Raw genomic sequence first — 19,430 nt, forward strand, 5'->3', positions numbered from 1 at the left:
AGGGGAAAGGGATCTTTATTTTATTCAAAAAATTAATTTTATTTTATTTTTAAATTGTTTGTAAATGAATTTTATTTTAAGATTACTTTAAATTAATTTCATTCTATTTTAAAATTATCTTCATAATAGTTTTCTAGAAGAGGAGGATATATTTGAAATTTCATAAACTATTCATTTAACATAAAAAAATTTCAAACTCTAGGATTTTAAAAATCAATTTCAGATTTTTAACAAGCATTTACTAAATCCTTGAAATGGCAACTTATTTTAGAATACATTTTTAGTCCAATGTGACAAGAATTTATTAAGTAAATATTACATTAAGAGACGTGCTAGAAAAAGGAAGGAGGGAGGAAGAAAGAAAAAGAAAGGAAGGAAGGAAGAGAGAAGGGAGGGAGGGAAGGGGGGAAGAAGAAAAGGAAGGAAAGCGAAGGGAAGAAGGAAGGGAAGGGAAGGGGAGAAAGGGAAGGGAAGAGGGAAGGGAAAGGAAGGGGGAAGGGAAGGGAATGGAAGGGGGAAGGGAAGGAAGGAGGAAGGGAAAAGAAAGGAAGGGGGAAAGGAAGGGAAGGGAAGGGGGAAGGGAAAGGAAGAGGAAAGGGAAAGGAGAAGGAAAGGTAAGGGAGAGGAAAGCGAAGGGAGAAGGAAAGGGAAGGGAAAGGGAAGGAAAAGGGAAGAGAAGGGAGGGGAAGGGAGGGGAGGAAAAGGGAAGGGGGAAGGGAGGGAAGGGGGAAAGGAGGGGAAAGGAAGGGAAAGAGGAAGGGAGAGACTGGGGAAAGAAGGGGAAAGAAAAGGGGGAAGGGAAGGGAAGGGAGGGGAAGAGAAGAGAGGGGAGAGGAGGGAAAGGAAGGGGAGAGGAAGGGAGGGAAGGGAAGAAAAGGGAGGGGAAGGGAGAGAATAGGAAAGGAAAGGAAGGGAAGGAGAGGAGGGAGGGGAAGGGAAGAGAGGAGAAGGGGGAAGGAAAGGAAGGGGAGGGGAGGGGAGAGGAAGGGAAAGGAAGGGAGGAGAAAGGGGAAAGGGGAAGGGAAGGGATAGTATACAACATATAAACAAGTAAATATGTACATGATTGTTTGGGTAGGAAGGAAAATACTAACAATTAACATAATCAAGAAAGGATCTCATCTGGAGAAGGTGTGTGACTTGATCCTTGAAGGAAGCTAGAAGTTGTAAGAGTTAATGATGAAGGGGGAGAGGGAATACATTCCAGGAATGAGGATAGGCACAGAAATAGTATTTGAAATACCAAGTTCCAGAGAACATCAAGCAGTTCTATTTTGTTAGAGTGTAAAATGTATAAAGAGGCAGTAATGAGCCATGAGTGTAGAAAATTAGGTTAAAGCCATATTGTGAAAGACTTTAAGTACCAACCTGAGGAAGGTATCCTCTATTTGAGGAACCTCTGAAGGTCCTTTAGGAGGCAAGGAACAAGGGCAGAAATACTTCAAAATATGTTTTTGGCAGCAATGAGGAGGATGAATTGGAAAGGAGACTAAAAGCAGAGGAGCTAATTAGGAGAATGAAGGTGAGAGATAACAAAGACCTTGGCTAGGTCTTGTGACTGGAGAAGAAGGTAGATACAAGGAATGTTGTAGAAGTAGAATTGGCACGATATCGGATGTGGGAGGTGGAAGAGAGGGGAACAGTTGAGGATGACTCCAATCTTGGCAGTTTGAGTAATGGTGATCTCCACAGGAAAAAAAAATTAGAAGAAGAGTGGATTTAGCAGATGAAGATAACAAGCATCTTTTTGAACATGTTGAGTTTGAAATATCTACAGGACACTTTGAGATATATAAGAGACAGCGGATAATGCTGTAGGAGACTGATTTTAATCCTTACTGTGTTGGGCTATTCCTCAAGACTTATCTGTGCTCATAGAGTTGACTCTTGGTAGAGGAAGTTCTCACATGGGGAGTTTCCTTTTTTAAAATTTTATTTTTATTTTCAGTTCTAAATTCTCTCCATCTATCATGTCTTTTCCTTCTCCCCTCCACCCCACTCCCCACTAGAGAAGACAAGATATATAATACCCATTATACATATTAAATGATGGAAAACATATTTTTACATAAGCTGTGTTCCAGAGGGGAAAAGCAAGAAAAATAAAGAGAAAAAAATAACGAAAAAAATGCTTCGTTTGACACTCTGAGTTTATCAGTTCTCAATTTGGAGGTGGCTAAGCTTTTTTCATTATGAATGCTTTGAAATTATGGTGGATTACTGTATATAGGTCTTTTCACTTTTTCTGAAAACATTTCCTTCATCATTTCTTACAGCACAACAGTATTCCATCACATTCATATACTATAATTTGTTCAGACATTCCCCAGTTTAAGGGCATCTTTGCCATCACAAAAAGAATTGTTATCAGTATCTTCATAACTAAGAGGCCTTTTCCTCTTTCTTTGATCTATTTGGAGAATAAATTTAGGATTAATATTGCTGGGTCAAAGAATATGTCCCATTTTATACCTTTTTGGTTATAGTTCCAAAAATTTTTCTCTAGAATAGTTGGACCTGGGGTAGCTAGGTGGCACAATGGATAGAACACCATCCCTGAAGTCCGGAGGACCTGAGTTCAAATCTAGCTTCAGACACTTAACACTTCCTAGCTGTGTGGCCCTGGGCAGGTCACTTAATCCCAATTGCCTCAGCAAAATAAAAATAAAAATAGAATGGATGGACCATTCATAACTCTGCCAACAATGCATTAGTGTATCTAATTTCCCACATCTCCTTCAGCATCTGTCGTTTTCTTTTTTCTGTCATCTTAGCCAATCTAATAAATGAGATGGTAGCTCAGAGTTGTTTTAATTTGCATTTCACATGAGAGTTTCTAACAAAGGTTTCCTACACTAACAAAACCATAGATCCTTTACAAATCCAGATAATGTATGTATTTAAAATAAAGTTCTATGAAATTCTCAAACTCTTTTCCTGCAAATGCCTATTATTTTCCTTCTCAACAAACTCAGAAAACTTGTGGTTTGGGTTTTCTTTTTTAATTCTTAGGAGCTACCCACAAAAAAAATCTAAACTTAGGGAACTTTTTTCCTTAGAAAATCATAAAATGGCCATCCGAGTCAGTCAACAAGCATTTATGGGAATACAAATTTAAAAAAAGATAATCCAAAGAGTTTACATTTTAGTGGATGAAGACAACACATATGTGGGACAAAGGTAGAGGGTTAAGGGAGGTGGAGGAAAGATATGATAGAGGAAGTCCAAAGTATAGTGTAAAGAGGAATGAGAAAAAACTGGTCTGAGTGCCTTCCTTAAATGTGGGTTCTGGCAGGAACCACCCAATCAGAGGGAGAGGTCACAGAGGCAGAGAGAACTTCCAATGTGCAAATTATAAGGCTGGAGTGAGACTTCAAGAAGAAGAGCTGGGACATGGTGGAGGAATTATTATTATTATCATCTACCTTTAAAAATTAAACTTAAAAAATATGTTATTTAAACATACATTGGATTGCTTGCCATCTAGAGGAAGGGGTTGGGGGAAGGAGGGGAAAATCTGAAACACAAAACTATGCAAGGGTCAATATTGAAAAATTATCCATGTATATGTTTTGAAAATAAAAAGATTTTAAAATAATAAAAAAATTAGATTTAAATTTAAAAAAATTTTTAAAGGAAATATGTTATTTAAAAAGTATATCAAATACTAAATTATTTATTAACTTGGGCTATGAGCTTCAGAGTGTTATGGCCTCTAAAATGTGTTTATCTAATCAATCACTGGTCATCTTTTTCAGTTCTTTGAGAGAGAGCACTCTGAGCTGTTAAGAGCAACCCATTATAGTGAAAATTATTCTCTGGACTCTGACCAAAATAATATTTCAGTGATGACCCCAGTGATAACAAGGCCTATGTGGGTCTGGCCTCTAAGCCATTAGTCCCCTTCTTTCTTACTCCCTTACTTTATCTAGTGCCAGGATCCCTAAACAGGATTTTCACAAGAAAAAGTAGTAGAACCAGCATGGATAAATAGAGTAGATTGGTCTCCACTTTAAGGCGCTTAAAAACTAGTTTCTTAAAGACTAGCTAATATTTTGTTAATATTTCATATATTTTGATGAACGCCTCATACATAGTTAAAGTATAATCAATTTCATTTTCATCAGCCTCCCTCTAAAAGATATCACCACTTTGATTTCTAGCTCTTTTTTGTTTTGTTTCATCAAATTGTTACCTAGTTCTTCTAAGAGGAGCTTTTACATCTACAAACCTCTTGGGTTTGTTGAAGCTAAAAGGAACCTTAGAATCTCATCTAATCCCCTCATTTGGCAGATGAGGAAACTGAGGGGGAGGCCAAGTGACTTGTCATAGTGATAGTAAGTGTAGAAAGGCAGGATCCAAATCCAAATATTTAGGATCCAAATCCAGCACTGTTTTCGTAATGCCATACTGTCAAAAAAAAAATCTACCAAGGAAGACTAGTCCTTAACTTTGCATTGCTCAATGTAGAACATTTAATTCAAGGCACTAGAAGGATGCAAGATTTAATTAGAAATGTGTTTCTGAGAAACTGCACATTAGATTGAATGAATATGTCCCGTAATAATAGCTAATATTTATGCAGTGCTTTCCAAAGAGCTTTACCTGTTCTTTCTCATTAGATCTTCACAACAATCCTGGGATATATTATTTTAATGATGAAGAAACTAAGACTGTGAGAGATAAAGGGATTTGCTCAGGTCTTTCTAATTCCAGCCATAGCTAACGATCTAAATCATCATCTGGCTTCCCCAATTCAATAATAATAGCTAAAATTTATATATTACTTACTATGTGCCAAACTCTGTGCTAAAAACACTTTACAAATATTATCTTACTTTGTCCTTACAACAACCCTTGGAGAGAAGTGCCATAATTATCCCCCTTTTATAGATAAGTAAACTGAGGCAAACAGAGGTTAAGGGACTTGTCTCACTACCCTGATCTAGCGGATCACCAGTTTGCCCTAGCTCATGGAGCTAGTATATGTCAGAAAAGGCTCTATCCCTACAAGGACAAAAATGAAAAAATAACCTCTGCCCTCTAGGAGCTTACATTCTATGGAGAGATACAACATGTAAACAGGTAAGTATCAGACAACGTAAGGAGAAAGAGAGTACTGACAACCAAGGACAACCTTTCCCAAAGAGAAAATTCTTAAAAGAAACAAACGATTATGAAAGCTAGAGAGGGGAGCTTAGGTTTGGAGGAAAGTATCTTGAACTGGGCAGCAGCATAATAATATACAAGTTCAGGAAAAATACCATGGTTCGGCAGCTAGATGGGGCAGTGTATAGAATTGGTCTGGAGTCAGAAGACCTAAATACAAATCTTGTTTCAGACACTTTCTAGCTGTGTGACATTGAGCTTCCTCATAATTCCTGTTTGCCTCAGTTTCCTTATCTGAAAAATGAGGATAATAACCTACCTCCTTGGGTTGTTGTAAGAATTAAATGGGAATAATTATAAAATTAATTTATTAAATTAATTAAATGAATTAAAGGCAGGATATGAACCAGCTCTTCTGTCTTCCTGTGTCAGCTCTCTATCTGCTGCATTCACTGCCTCTCAAAATAGAATTGTTTTCCCAATAATAATCCTCCCACAGTTAACAACTTAAAGATGGGTGTGTCTCTCAGCTGTTATTCACTTTTATGCTTTAATAAATGGGTCTCAATTTTCTCCAGAGTCTTAGTTTTACTCATGCCTACTAAGTGAAATATGGAAGAGTAAAGGATACTGGTTATATACCAGCACCAAAAAACCAGTGTGAATTTTTATTTCTTTTAACTTTGATGCTTTTGGAAGCTGTTCTGACAATAGTACTGAGAGACTTTGTGCAACCACATGGCTAAATTTAGTAACATTTTGGAGCCTTCAGAGTGACTTGTTTGAAAAAGGGCTTGTTTCCCCTGCTGTTTATTTTATACGAAATCTATTTCAAAAATAATCTGGAAGGCTCACTAAATATAGTAGATTAGAAGCAATATAGTTCCACGGAGGGCAGAGGGGAGGAGGAAAGGGAACAATCTTGCAATTAAATTCTTTGTTTTAAATAGTTTAGAAGTAGAAAAGGAAAAAAAAATATGGAAAGATTGAGTAATGTTTTCTGTGGAAGGAGTCAGGCTGCAAACATTTACTGTATAATTTCCTAATAATAATAGCTGAGATTTAACAGAGTGTGTAAAGATCTACAAAATACTTTACATTCAGATATTATCCTGATGAACCTCTGGACAACCCTGCAAGGTTGATGCTATCACTGTCCCCATTTTACAGATAAGAAAGCTGAAGTTCCCAGAGATTAAATGATGTGCTCAGCATCATATAGCTGGTAAGTGTCTGTTTGAACTCAGATCTTCCTAACTCTGCTGTTCTACAGATCATAGATTTAGGATGGAAACCATCTAGATCAACCCATGCATTTTATAGATGAGAAAAAATGAGTTGCAGTGAAGTTATATTTCCTAGCCATGGCCAAAGAAAATATGAATGGCAGAGTCAGGATTTAAAATCAGCCTTTCTAACTCCAAATTCATCACTCATTTCAATGAACCATGTGACCTCTATCCACTAGACTCTACATCTCTCATATGAAATTGCAAGCTATCCCTGATTAATAAACCAGGTTCATCTGGTTCTCTGTACTGACAAAGTGTAGTTCTCCCTTTTATCTCTCATTCAATTGACTTTTTAAAAAAATTATTTATATCATATTAATTTCCAAACATATCGCTCCTATTCCAAACTGAGTAAATCAATTAACACTTAAGTGTCTACTGTTAAGACAGGTAGTGACTCAGTGAATAGAGCATTGAGCCTGCAGTCAGGAATACCTAAGTTCAAATCTAGTGACAAACATTTCGTAGGTGTGTGATCCTGGGCCAGTCACTTAACCTGTATTTGCCTTAATCCCCTAGAGAAGGAAATGGCAAAACACTCCAGCATCTTTGCCAAAAAAACCTCATAAAGAATCGCTCATGAGAAGAATCTTTTCATGAAGAGTCAGATATGACTGAACAATACTGTGTACCAAACACTCTGCTAAACTATAAAGTAAGGCATAAGACAGTTCATATTGCCAAGAAGTTCACTGCCTAATGGCGGAAACAGCCTGCAAACAATTATGTACAAACAAGATATATACTGCATAGTTTGAGGAAAATCCCAAGGAGCAGGTACTGAAACTAAAAAGTAGGAAGCCTTTACTTGGACCAAAACCTAAAAAAGTTGTTTGCTGCTTTTTTTTTAACAGTTTAAATAAAACCAATCTGATTGACTTTTTAAATCTAGCATTGTTCTCCTTGGGTCCTTGTACTACTTTGATATGTATATATATAGCTAGAAGCTCCTAGGACCAGCTTCCCAGTATGCATTTGGTTTTTTAAAAAATCTCCATGTTAATGATCTTTTCTGCCATCAGAGAGTTAAAATATTATAAATGGCAAGTCAATAAGTGGGGATTTTTCTAGCCAGTATCATAATATAGAAACTACAGGCAACTGCAGCTGCAAAAAAGTTTGTGTTAAAGAAACAGGATGACTGTGGTTTTCTGTGAAAATTAATTTTTCCTGTTGAGTATTTTTTTACAGGAAGTTCAAGAACAAAGCCAATTTCATCTTAATTGGTCTAATAGATTTCAGGCCTTAAGCACCTTCAACTTTGAAAATTAAACTAGTGAGGGGATTCCAGTGAGATCCATTTCAGTGGTAGATTCTGCGCAATAGAAACAGGAACAGCTAGGGGAGGAATACAGATGCTTTTGATGCTTTTTGATTCAAGATGGAAGCAGCCATTAAAATCTGTTGTCTTTTCTTTCTTCATTGTAATTTGATATTGTTTCATCATAATTTAATGTGAATTTTAAACTTTTTTAAAAAGAAGATTGTCAGACTTAGATGTAGCGCTAAAAGGAACTTTAGAAATTAACTAGTGCAAGCCTTTCATTTTTTAAAAAAAGTTTTTATTTTTTAACATCACCATAATTTCCCCCAATATCCCTCTAACTTCTCCTTCCAAAGAGAAATTCCACATAACAAATAATATTTTTTAAGATAAAAAAGAAAAAGACAAGGGGAAAAAATCAATATAATTGATCCCACCTTCTACAGGAAACCTTTGCTGATCCCTCAATTCTAGTGTCATCCTTCTGTTGATTATTTTCAATTTCTCTTTGTATATAGCTTCTTTGCCCTTAGCACAGTGTCTGACACAAAATAGGTTCCTAATAAATGTTTATTGATTGACCAACATATCAAAAATGTATTCAAAGTGCAACACTTGTGCACTTCTTCCCTCTGCCAAGGAAAAGAACATGTGCTTGAGGTAGGGTGGGAATAGAATGATATTATCTTCTCATAGCTCTCTTTTTGAATTATGCTTGTTCTTTGTCATTTGGCAATATTCAATTTTCATTTCCTTTTTAAGTTCTCTATTTGCATTGCTGTAGTTATGCTATATGTAGTTTTCTTGACTCTTTACTTCATTACTTTATATAGGTCTTTCCAATAAACTTCTCTATATTAGTCACATTCATCATTGCTTATACCACAATAATATTTCATTATGTGCATGCTCCACAGTTTTTGTAAACATTCTCCAATCAATGAACATCTATTTTTTCCCAATTCTTTTTTTTTTCTTCACAAAAAGTGCTACAAATGTTTTGCTCCATATAAAAATTTTCTTCTCATCAATGGCCTCCTTGGGGTGTAAGTCTAGAAATGGAATGTTTGGGTCAAAAATTGTAAAAATTTTAGTCATTTGATTTGCATAATTCCAAATTACTTTCCAAAATGGTTGTACTAACTCACAGCACCATTAACAATGCCCTAGTGTGCCTTTCTTCTCATAATCCTCTAGTATTAACCAATTCCATCTTTTGGTATCTTTCAAACCATTCATTTTAGAAGTGAGGAAACAGAATCAAAGGGATTAAGTAATTTGCTCAAAGTAACCCAGGAAGTAAACGTCTAGATTCTCCAACTCTAAATTCAGTACTTTTTCCATTTCATCATTATTTCTCTTCTCCTGATAATCAACTATATTTATTGATCAACCAATGACTTGAATACTTGAATATAATATCAGTGATTCCAAAAAAGTATACAAATCATTTTGTTGTAGTTAAATATTATTATACAAAATATTACTCAGATAACTGACCCATTGACAAAGGCATGGAAGTCTTAGATATTAAGGTAAGTTACTTAACCTCTTTAGCCCTTTGTTTTTTCCTCTATCAGATGAAGAAATTGTTTCAACTAGACAATATCTGAGATATTTTAAAATGAGCCTCTTGGGGCAGGTAGACGGCACAATGGATAGAGCATCAGCCCTGAGCTCAGGAGGACCCTGAGTTCAAATCTGGCTTCAGACACTTAACATTTCCTAGCTGTGTGACCCTGGGCAAATCATTTAACCCCAATTGTCTCAGCAAAAATAAAGAAAGAAAGAAAGAAAAGAAAAAATAAAACAAAATCAGCCTCTAATAAAGTAAAAAGTGCACAACAGAGTACAAAAGATAACCTACAATGAAACAAGAAAAAATAGACAATTATAAATACAATGTCTTCTATTATTATATATGCTTTCTTTTTCTTTTTTTCTTTTATTTCTTTTTTTTTTTTTTTTTGAGGCAATCGGGCTTAAGTGACTTACTTAGGGTCATACAGCTAGTTAAGTGTTAAGTTTCTGAGACCAGATTTGAAATCAGATTCTCCTGACTCCAGGGCTGGTGCATCTACAGCACCATCTAGCTGCCCCAGCATATACTTTCTTGAAATGGAAATTTATTGTTACAGATTTTGAATACTTCTTGATATTGTCAAGTACATGTTCCTTCTGTCATGTCAAGTGATACTATGATTTGCTCAAGACAAGGTAGAAAGATAAGATCTCAGCCAACAAAATAGTCTAGCTGGACATACATGAAATACGTGAAAATGACTGAAGAATATTTATGAAGTAGCAAAATATATAGTAAATGCCAAAACAGGGTCCATAAGTGAGGGTAAAAGAGTAGTCAGAATAAATTCTCTCCATAATTAATTTTTAGATAGGGTTCTGGGAATTTTTTTCAATGTCCTTTCATTAATAAGTTCAGGAATTTGACCTGCAAATAACACTCCAGCTTATTTGCAAAAACAGATTAAAATGTAATTGGAAAATTTTTAACAAAATAAATTTTAAAATGATAATATATTTTAAAGCTAGATCAGTATGCTGTAGCAGAGATTTTTATATGCAGATTAGTGTCCCCAGTTGCTATTTGAATTTGACACTACTGGCCTAGAGTATAAAAGTTTAAGCAACTCCAGCAGGCTCCCATAGCCATTATGTGTCAGAAGATGGCCTTGAACTCAAGACTAGTTCTGAGACTAAGTCGCTATTCATTACATCATGGCTGCCTCTGTCATTCTGGGAAATTATATTGCTATTGTTTCTGTGTTATTTCTGACTCTTCATGCTTCCACTTAGGGTTTTCTTGACAAAGATACTAGAGTGGTTGTCATTTCTTTCTCCATCTCATTTTACAGATGACGAACTGAGACAAACAGAGTTAAGTGACTTGCCTGGGCTCACACATCTATTAAGGGTCTCAGGCTAAATTTAAACTCAGGAAGACTATTCTTCCTGACTCCAACTTAATGTTCTATCTGCTGCTACATCTAGTTGCATTTGGAGTATTACAGAACTATTTAATCCAGCGAATTTTATCCATCCAGTTATACATTGCTCTGACAATTTAATTCCCCTTCTCTAATATTTAGTATTTTGTTTTTCTCCAGTTACTTGTAAAACAATTTTAACAGCTGTTTTTAAAACTTTGAGTTCTATATTTTCTCCCTTCCTTCTTCCCCATGCCCCACATTGAGAAGGCACATGTGAAATCATGCAAAACATTTTCATAAAAATCATGTTGTAAAAGAAAACATATCCCCCTTCCCCCAAAAAAAAACTCAAGAAAAATGAAGTTAAAAAAGTAATCTTCAATCTGTATTCGGACAAAATAAGTTCCTTCTCTGGGGATGGATAGCATTTTTCATTACAAGAGCTTCAGAATTATCTTAGATCATTGCACTACTGAGAATAGCCAAGTCATTTACTCTGATCATGTTACAATATTGCTGTTATTTTTTTTGTACATGGTACATTTCACTTTGAATGAGCTTATAGAACTCTTTGCAGGTTTTTGTGAGAGCATCCTACTCATCATTTCCTATAGCACAGTAGTATTTCATTATAATTACATATCACAATTTGTTCAGCCATTCCCCAATTGATGGGCAGCCCCTTAATTTCCAATTAACTTATTTTGTATTATAATTTACCCTGAGAAAGGAGGTGATATAGGTATAGATATAGATATGTTATATATGTATTGTACATATAAATCCTTTTCCTTTTTCCTTTTTTTTTACTCTTTTTTGAGATACACACTTAGTAGTGGTATTGTTTGGTCAAAGGGTATTCATGGTTTTTTAACCCTTTGGGCATAGTTCCAAATTGCTGTACAGAATGATTAAATCAGTTCACAGTTCCCCCCAAAATGCATTAATTTCTCATTCCTCCCCATTCCCTCGAACATTTGTCATTTTCTTTTTCTGGCCTGTTAACCAATCTAATGTGAAGGTATGAGGTAGTACCTCAGAATTGTTTTTATTTGGCGATTTAACTTTTGAGAGTAGCTTAGACTTCTAATGTAGAGGAATAGGGACTCTAAATAGGGTAACAACACATAGGCCCTGAATACAAATTGGAGGTTAAAATATTTAGTACCATACTATTTTCACTTTCTCTATATGTGTGGGTTTGTCTGTTTCTTCTTTTACAACATAATATAGAAATTTTACATGATTGCACATATATAACCTATATCAAATTGCTTACTGTCTTAAAGGGGGAGATGAGGAACAGAAGGAGAAAATTTGAACCCCAAAATTTTTTAAATGAATGTTAAAATCTGCTTTTACATGTAATTTGAAAAAATATAAAATACTATTTAAAACAAAAAAATTAGTATTAGAGACAGGTGCAAAAAAGAGTTGAGAGCTGGAAAAGACCAATATCCTATGGAAAATAGATTGAATCATGCAGGAAATAATGCCACATCTGACTAGCTTAGAACCTCTAGGATCTTCATAGAGAAGACACAAGAAAAAGTTGGATTTGACATACTCAGTAGTCCCTACTCATGTTGACTTTCTGCCTTATCAACCTAAAGTTATCACTTCCTCCTTAGAAATCTTCTAATTTTTGTCTGTATGAGATATTGCCATTTAGCAATATAAGCTTATATAGGGAAATTTATCTTAACTACTTGACTCTAAATTCTTTGGGAACAGACATCTTTGCTTTTTTTGATACTCCTGAAAATATCTAGTAAAAGGACTTTACCTATGATACATGTTTAGTGAATATATATATCAAATATTATAGGATTAAAGATTTATAACTAGAAGGAACCTCAAAAGTCATTTATAACCCATCCTCTTGTTTTATAAATGAGGAAACATAGGTCCATATCTTGAGGTTATATAGGTTCTAAATTTCACATAAGAAATACTTTATGAGACAGCAGTTTAGTAGATTAAAAATACTGGATCCAAAGTCAGGAAGACACAGATAAAAATTTAGCTTCTGGTATGTACTGGTATAACTATAGTCAAATCCCTAAACCTGCCTTGATTTCCTCATCTGTAAAATGGAAATAATATCTATAGCACTTATCTCACAAGGTTGTTGTGAGGATCAAATACAATAATGTATGTAAAACACTTTGCAACTGTGGAGCACTCAATGAATGTAAGTTTTGATGATGATAATGATAATGATAGTGATACTTTTCTTATGTATAGTTGAAACTACTAACCTCTAGGATATAATGCTTTGATTTTTTATTTATTTCTCCAGTATATATATATATATATATATATCCATCCCCAACAAAACTTAACAGAATTCTAAATTTAACAAAATTCAACTCCAAGTAACAACATTCTATCCCACCCATCACTTCATAACATTTAAGAAGGTAAACTGTAATTTTGTTCTATTCACATTGCCCCTGCTATTGTCACTAACTCTCAGGTGCCCACTCTTCTATGTAATTGTTGATACTTAGTTTAAAAAGCTAAGGTTTCTCTTCACATCAAGGGCCATGTCCAGTTGCCTAATCCATATCGGACCACTGGACCCAGATGGCTCTTAAGGGGAAAATGAGATAGGTGACCTTGCACAACCTTCTCCCATTTAAATTCAATTCAGTTGGATGTCATGACATCACCTCCCTGATGTTATGGTCTTCTTTAACAACAAAGGACAAACAACAACAACCAGATAACAATGTGCATTATACTAGATACAACATACACCATTTCATATACTAGCACTGCCTAATGAGACACCAATAAATATTTTGAAAAATAAATACATAATGTGATAATATAACAAATACATATAAATAAATTAGAGACAATCTAATCTGTTAATAGTTAAGAAATATCAGCTAGTTGTCAAAGGATATCAGGTTTTAATGATCATAGATTTCTATCCTTAGCTTTGTGCTTTGTTTATCTTCTCCTGTTCAAGGAAATCATTACTAACCACAAAGGTTACTCTCAAGCCAAAGCCTGAGAAAAGAGGTCAGCAAGTCCTAGAAAGGAGAAAAACATTTAAGTGATTTAAAGAACTGTCTTCAGTGTTATGTTTGAAGTGTCTTACTAGCAGGTAAAAAATGTAGACAAATTGAAGGAATTACTGTTTGTCTAAAGGATACAATAGAAGAGGGAGAATGAGTCAGACAATGCCACCTTTTCTGTCAATTATATTCTTTTTATTTTCAATATGTTTATTTTCTATCTTCTTTTGAGTTTAACCTAATGATACTTTTAATTGGGGGAGTAATGAGCATGTTTTATTCAGAAACTGATCTTTCCTCTTTAAATACAGATATTTATATTAGCTTTTTCTCACATTTGAGTTTTTTCTGTTGTTTTTTTAAATTTTATTTTAATACAAGCATAGCCAATATATATTGCCCCAACCAATGTCATTTGGGTGGGGTTTTTTTTATTATTATTTAAACACTTAGTTTCCGCTATCTTACCCCAGGCTGGAAGTGCAGGAGTTACTCATGAACTTGATTCTACTACTAATTAGCATGGGAGCTTTTGACCTACTCCATTTTTGCCCTGACACCCCTCGTTAGTAAATCTGATGTGGATTTCCCTCTGTCCCCCCTCACCCAGATGCTCCCCATATTGATGTTAAACTTAGTGCACTCAATCATTGTCACCTGCTGTGACAGAACTCTTGAGTTCAAAAAATCCATCAGACTCAGTCTTACAGGCTTATAATACAATAACAATTTGTTACCATTTCTCAAAAACAACATCCATACTTTATAACCAAATCTGATCATAATATGTGAAATCATTCTATGATATTGCTTGGTCTGAGATGCAAATTCTATAGATTACCTTTGACACTTTGTCTCCCATGACATTGTCTGATCTAAAAAGTAATCAATTAACAGTATTTTTAGGATCATGTCTATATATTCAGCGCTTGAATTTCTTCCCAGGACCAATGTATTTCTAATTTTATAAGGAAAACTAATAGGAGAAAAGAGGTTGCCTTAACAGAGAGCTGCCTTTCAGCAATTTTTTGCTAGAATGTATCTTTTCTAGTAAACAAAGAGTACCAGCAATGGTCATGGGTTTGTGCCAATCTTTCTCTGAGGCCCCACTGTAACCAATGGCACTAGTTTGTGAGAAGAGTTCGGGTGTGGCTGTGGAACAGAGTGAAACTCTGGTGGTTTCATAATAAAATTCTTGCTTATAGGCCAAGGGACCAGGTTTCTTTCCATTCCACTGTGATTCCACTTCAAAGCTAGTGAACTAAACAGTCTAAGGAGTTGGATGAAGGCTATGTGGTCTTATCAAACAAATGAATTCAGATCCTACTGTTGAGGAGTTTGGGCTTATTTAGCAATTTAGGAGAAAAATGTTAAGTTAATTTTAAATGTTGGCCACTTTAGACTCCAACTTTGATTTCTGGGGGGCAAAAGAGGAAAGAAAATTTAGGATTAAATGTCACAAAAGAGCCTAATGAATTCCCCCCCCCTCTCCCCTCCATCTCTCTCTCCTTCCCTCCCTTCTATTTTTCTCTCTGTCTCTGAGTCTCTCTCTGTCTCTCTTTGTCTCTATCTCTGTCTATCTCTATCCCTTCCTTCTCTCCCTCCTTCCTCCTCTTCCTTCTTCTTTTCTCTCCCTCCCTCTCCCCCTCTGTCCCTTTGTCCCTCTTTCCTTCTCCCCCTTCCCCTGTGTCTCTCCTTGTCTCTCTTGGTTTTTTTTTTTCAGGTTTGAGTGATAATATTGAAGCTTAATTGTCCAAGATGCCTGTTCCTCCTCCTCCAGCACCTCCACCTCCACCAACATTTGCTCTGGTGAGTGTCTCTTAGTGACTACATAAAAAAAATACAAGTATGTATTTGTTTTAAACATTGTTGCTCTAGTAATGAACTGAACCAGCTATACCCAGAAAAAGAACTCTGGGAGATGAGTAAAAAACATTACATTGAATTCCCAATCCCTATATTTTTGTCCACCTGCATTTTTGATTTCCTTCACAAACTAATTGTACAATATTTCAGAGTCTGATTCTATTTGTACAGCAAAATAACGGTTTGGTCATGTATACTTATTGTGTATCTAATTTATATTTTAATATATTTAACATCTAGTGATCATCCTGCCATCTGGGGGAGAGGGTGGGGGTGTAAGAGAGGAAAAATTGGAACAAGAGGTTTGGCAATTGTCAATGCTGTAAAGTTACCCATACATATAACCTGTAAATAAAAGGCTATTAAATTTAAAAAAAAAAAAAAAAAAAAAAGACTGGTCCAGAATAAAGACCCTAAACTCTAAAATAAATAAATAAATAAATAAATAAACAAACAAACAAACATAGTTGCTCTTTTGGCTTAAATAAGAAATAATCAGATGTAAGCAAATCCTCAGCCAAAAGGGAACAAATAGCATTAAACATTTTTTTTAAATTTCCATTTGTTTCATTTCTCTGTAACTGTTTTAAGTTTTCAATACAGTCTGATTAGATCTCACCCTGCCCTTGTCAGCCATATTACTAAAATAAAACTTCCAAAGGACACAGTGTTCCAAGGACTAACTCTTTTGCCCATTCTTTGATACACTTTATACAATTCTAATTGGTAGTAAGAGATAGATGGATTGCCTCTCATCCAGAGGTCACTCATCCCTATTTTTGACCTACTTCCTTCCCTGAAATTGGTTAGTTCTGATTGAACTCAATGGCAGTAGGTCAGTTCTGACTGGAACTGATCTTTCACTAACTTTTGCTCCAAGCTGTCTTCAATTTAATTTAATTCAACAACTATTTATAAAGTGGCAATATGTTGGGAATACACAACCAGAAAAGTTCCCAGTCCTCAAAGGGCTAACATTCTACTTACCTGATATTACATGTCATTCTTGTAATCTACCAGTTCCAATACAATCCTAAACTTATAGTATCTCAGATTTAGAACTGAAAAGTATTTGAGAGAGCGTCAGGTCCAACCTCTTACAGATTTGGTTCCTCAAGAAAAACTAAGATCTAGGCAAGTTTAAGTCACCTTTCCAAAGTCACACAGCTAATAATTGTCAGAAATGGATTTGAACCCAGTTCCTCTGACTCCAGACCTAAGACCTGTTCATATTTTCCTCTCTGTTCTGCCCCTCATATCAAGTTCATCAAAGAGTCAAAAGATTTGAAACTAGAACATATCTTATACACTAGATGATCTTCTAGTCCCTCCTGGTCAGATTATCATATTCATTTTCCCTAAATCATGCCTAGTTAAATGGCAGAACTACAGAACCCAAGTCATGTGACTGATATTCTTCCCATTATACATTATTTCCACATTAAATCAATTGTCCCTCTGAGTGCCTCTAAGATTTAAACTTCTCCAGTTTCCTTATCACTAATTCATATTACTTGATTTTGTAGAATAAGTGAATTGTTAAGAAGCGGTATTTTTCCTTTTATTTTCTTCTAATTCTAATCCATTGTTACACAATAGATTAATATTCCTACTACTGATTTTATCATGACATTTCCTGACTCAAGTATCTACTATTCCTGCCTATCACTTATCATACTGAATAGAAGCTCATCCTAACATTCAAGGTTCCTCAATTAATGGGTCCCACTTTACGTATATATCTGCTAGCCTTCACCAATATAGTCTATTACAACTCCCATAAGGCAAGTCTCCAGTTTTCAACATGTAGCCTAGTCATTCTCATTAACTTGCCTTTTCTCTTTCTGGCCTGGCCTGATCCCATTTACCCACAGTTCAAAGAAGCTCAAGAACTTGAAGTAGTTCCAAGGTCAACCTAGTCTACTTACAGTGAAAGTCATTCCCTAAGATACATTGTTAATTCTAAGTTGGCTCTAGCTACACCAAGGGATTTTACAAATGCAGGTGACTTTGGCCAAGTCCTTAACCTTGTTTGCCTCAGTTTCTTTATATGTAAAATGAACAGAAAAAGGAAATGGCATACCATTCTAATATTTTTGCCAAGAATACTTTCACAAATGGAGTCACAAAGAGTCATTCATGATTGAAACAGCTGAACATATATTATTACCCAGTTGAGAAAAGAGCCCTGAAAAAATTAAATATGAGAAATGAAAGAAGAGATTGGGCTAGCCCTGTTCCTAGCCTGTCTTTCTAATAAACACATCCAAGAGAGACCCCCATAATCATTAAATTTGCAAGGATTATCTCCTGAGTCACCATATAACTATATTTAAGATCTGTCAGTTCAGGAATTGCCCTAAGGGCAATCAGGAATGGCCAGACTAGATAATAACAATATTAATAAAAAATAATTTCTATAGCATTTTAAAATTGCAAATAATTTTATATTAGCTCATTTCATCCTCACTGCAGCTCTGGAAGGTTAAGTGCTATTATTATCCCCATTTTATGGAAGAAACTGAAAATAAGAGAATTTATATGACCTGCCCAGAATCACATAGTTAGCTAGTAAGGGAGGATTCAAACTCAGATCTCTGACTCATAAGGCTAGTAGGCTATACATTAAGCCATTTTGCTGCCTAGGTAGCCCTTGGACCAGACTATAATTGGATGGACAGATGAATCAGTTCCTGATTCTATCCTTTAGAAGCCAAATCCTGGATGCCACCTGCAAAGTCCTCTCTGCCCCAATATTAAAATTCTCTTTTGTCCCTGGTCAGCCAAGTCAATGTCTGTCCGTTACAGCCCAATAGATATGGGCATGAATTTTCAGTCTTCTCTCCCAGAGCAACTTCCCTGAACTAAAAATGAATGTTATTTATTGCTACTGAGTGCTCCCAAATTATCTCTGTCTTAAGAAAAAAAAAAAAAAAAAAGAGCTACGTTTGTATCACTGTCAAACTTCCCCAAGATCTATAACCTTTTGCCAGGCTTCTTAATTAGGAGTTCCTCTGTCAAGGCTGACCCCCACTGAATGTTACAGTTTGTGGTCTTAATTTTCCTGATAAATAACAAGTTTACATGGTTAATTTTCAGGCAAACACAGAAAAGCCTTCCTTGAACAAATCAGAACAGGCTGGAAGAAATGCTCTACTTTCTGACATTAGCAAAGGGAAAAAACTCAAGAAAACAGTTACCAATGACCGAAGTGCACCGATATTGGACAGTAAGTACCCCCCCAAAATTAATTTTAAGGCATGATGGTATATGACTTAATAATCAAATCCAAACAATTCTGCTAATGCCAGCTGCAATGCTGGCAGATGGAGGTACTCTATTACTCATTGGGTGCCAGGGTCCTCGTGGCTTTCTTCCCTGAATGCTGCAGGAAGCTGACATAATCATTCTTTGTCCCAGGCACACAGGGGCTCCTTTCTGAGGCGCTCAAAGTATTTTGTAAATCTTAACTCATTGCTCCTCATTCCCCACCCAGGTCAGGAGCAATGAGCCCCGTTCTCTTTTAGAGATTGAGATGATAAAATCCATGATGTACTGATTGTTTTATCCAATATAAAGTCTATAAGCCAGCCAGGAAAACTTGACATTTTGTCTCTCCCACATTTGTAATTACCAGGCAGTGCTACTCAGTAGCATGAGAAGATACCCTTGGATGAAATGTAGTACTAATGTATGGCGGGGATTCAGGACTGTCAGCACACCAGACCTTTCTATACTCTCTATCAGTCAGATAAATTAGAGATATACCCTATCTTATCTAACCTTTCTAGACTTCAATAAGGCTGGGATTGATTTTCATAAGGCCTTCTAAAAACTTTGTGGGTACAGGATTGATGGAATTGGAAAGATGCTGAGGGCACTGGTTAGAGGGCAGAGGAGTTGAAAGGAGAAGGAAATGGAG

At 35.5% G+C, this 19,430-nt stretch overlaps 1 protein-coding gene across 7 annotated transcripts in view; it reads left to right on the forward strand.

Moving 5' to 3' along the window:
• Positions 1-19,430, forward strand: part of WIPF1 (WAS/WASL interacting protein family member 1) — a 164,133-nt gene that overhangs the window by 126,035 nt on the left and 18,668 nt on the right. For 6 of the 7 annotated variants that reach the window (XM_031960431.1, XM_031960432.1, XM_012544844.3 and 3 more), the window contains 2 exons: positions 15,366-15,451; positions 18,608-18,737. In XM_031960431.1, coding sequence (XP_031816291.1) covers positions 15,401-15,451; positions 18,608-18,737 — 181 coding nt within the window. In that variant the 5' untranslated portion in view covers positions 15,366-15,400. Of the gene's footprint in view, positions 1-6,076; positions 6,335-15,365; positions 15,452-18,607; positions 18,738-19,430 lie in introns of those variants that run through there. The other variant, XM_012544845.3, reaches the window with a different exon arrangement.

This window comes from Sarcophilus harrisii, chromosome 3 (genome assembly GCF_902635505.1).
Source record: "Sarcophilus harrisii chromosome 3, mSarHar1.11, whole genome shotgun sequence".
Classification (NCBI taxonomy): Eukaryota; Metazoa; Chordata; class Mammalia; order Dasyuromorphia; family Dasyuridae; genus Sarcophilus; species Sarcophilus harrisii.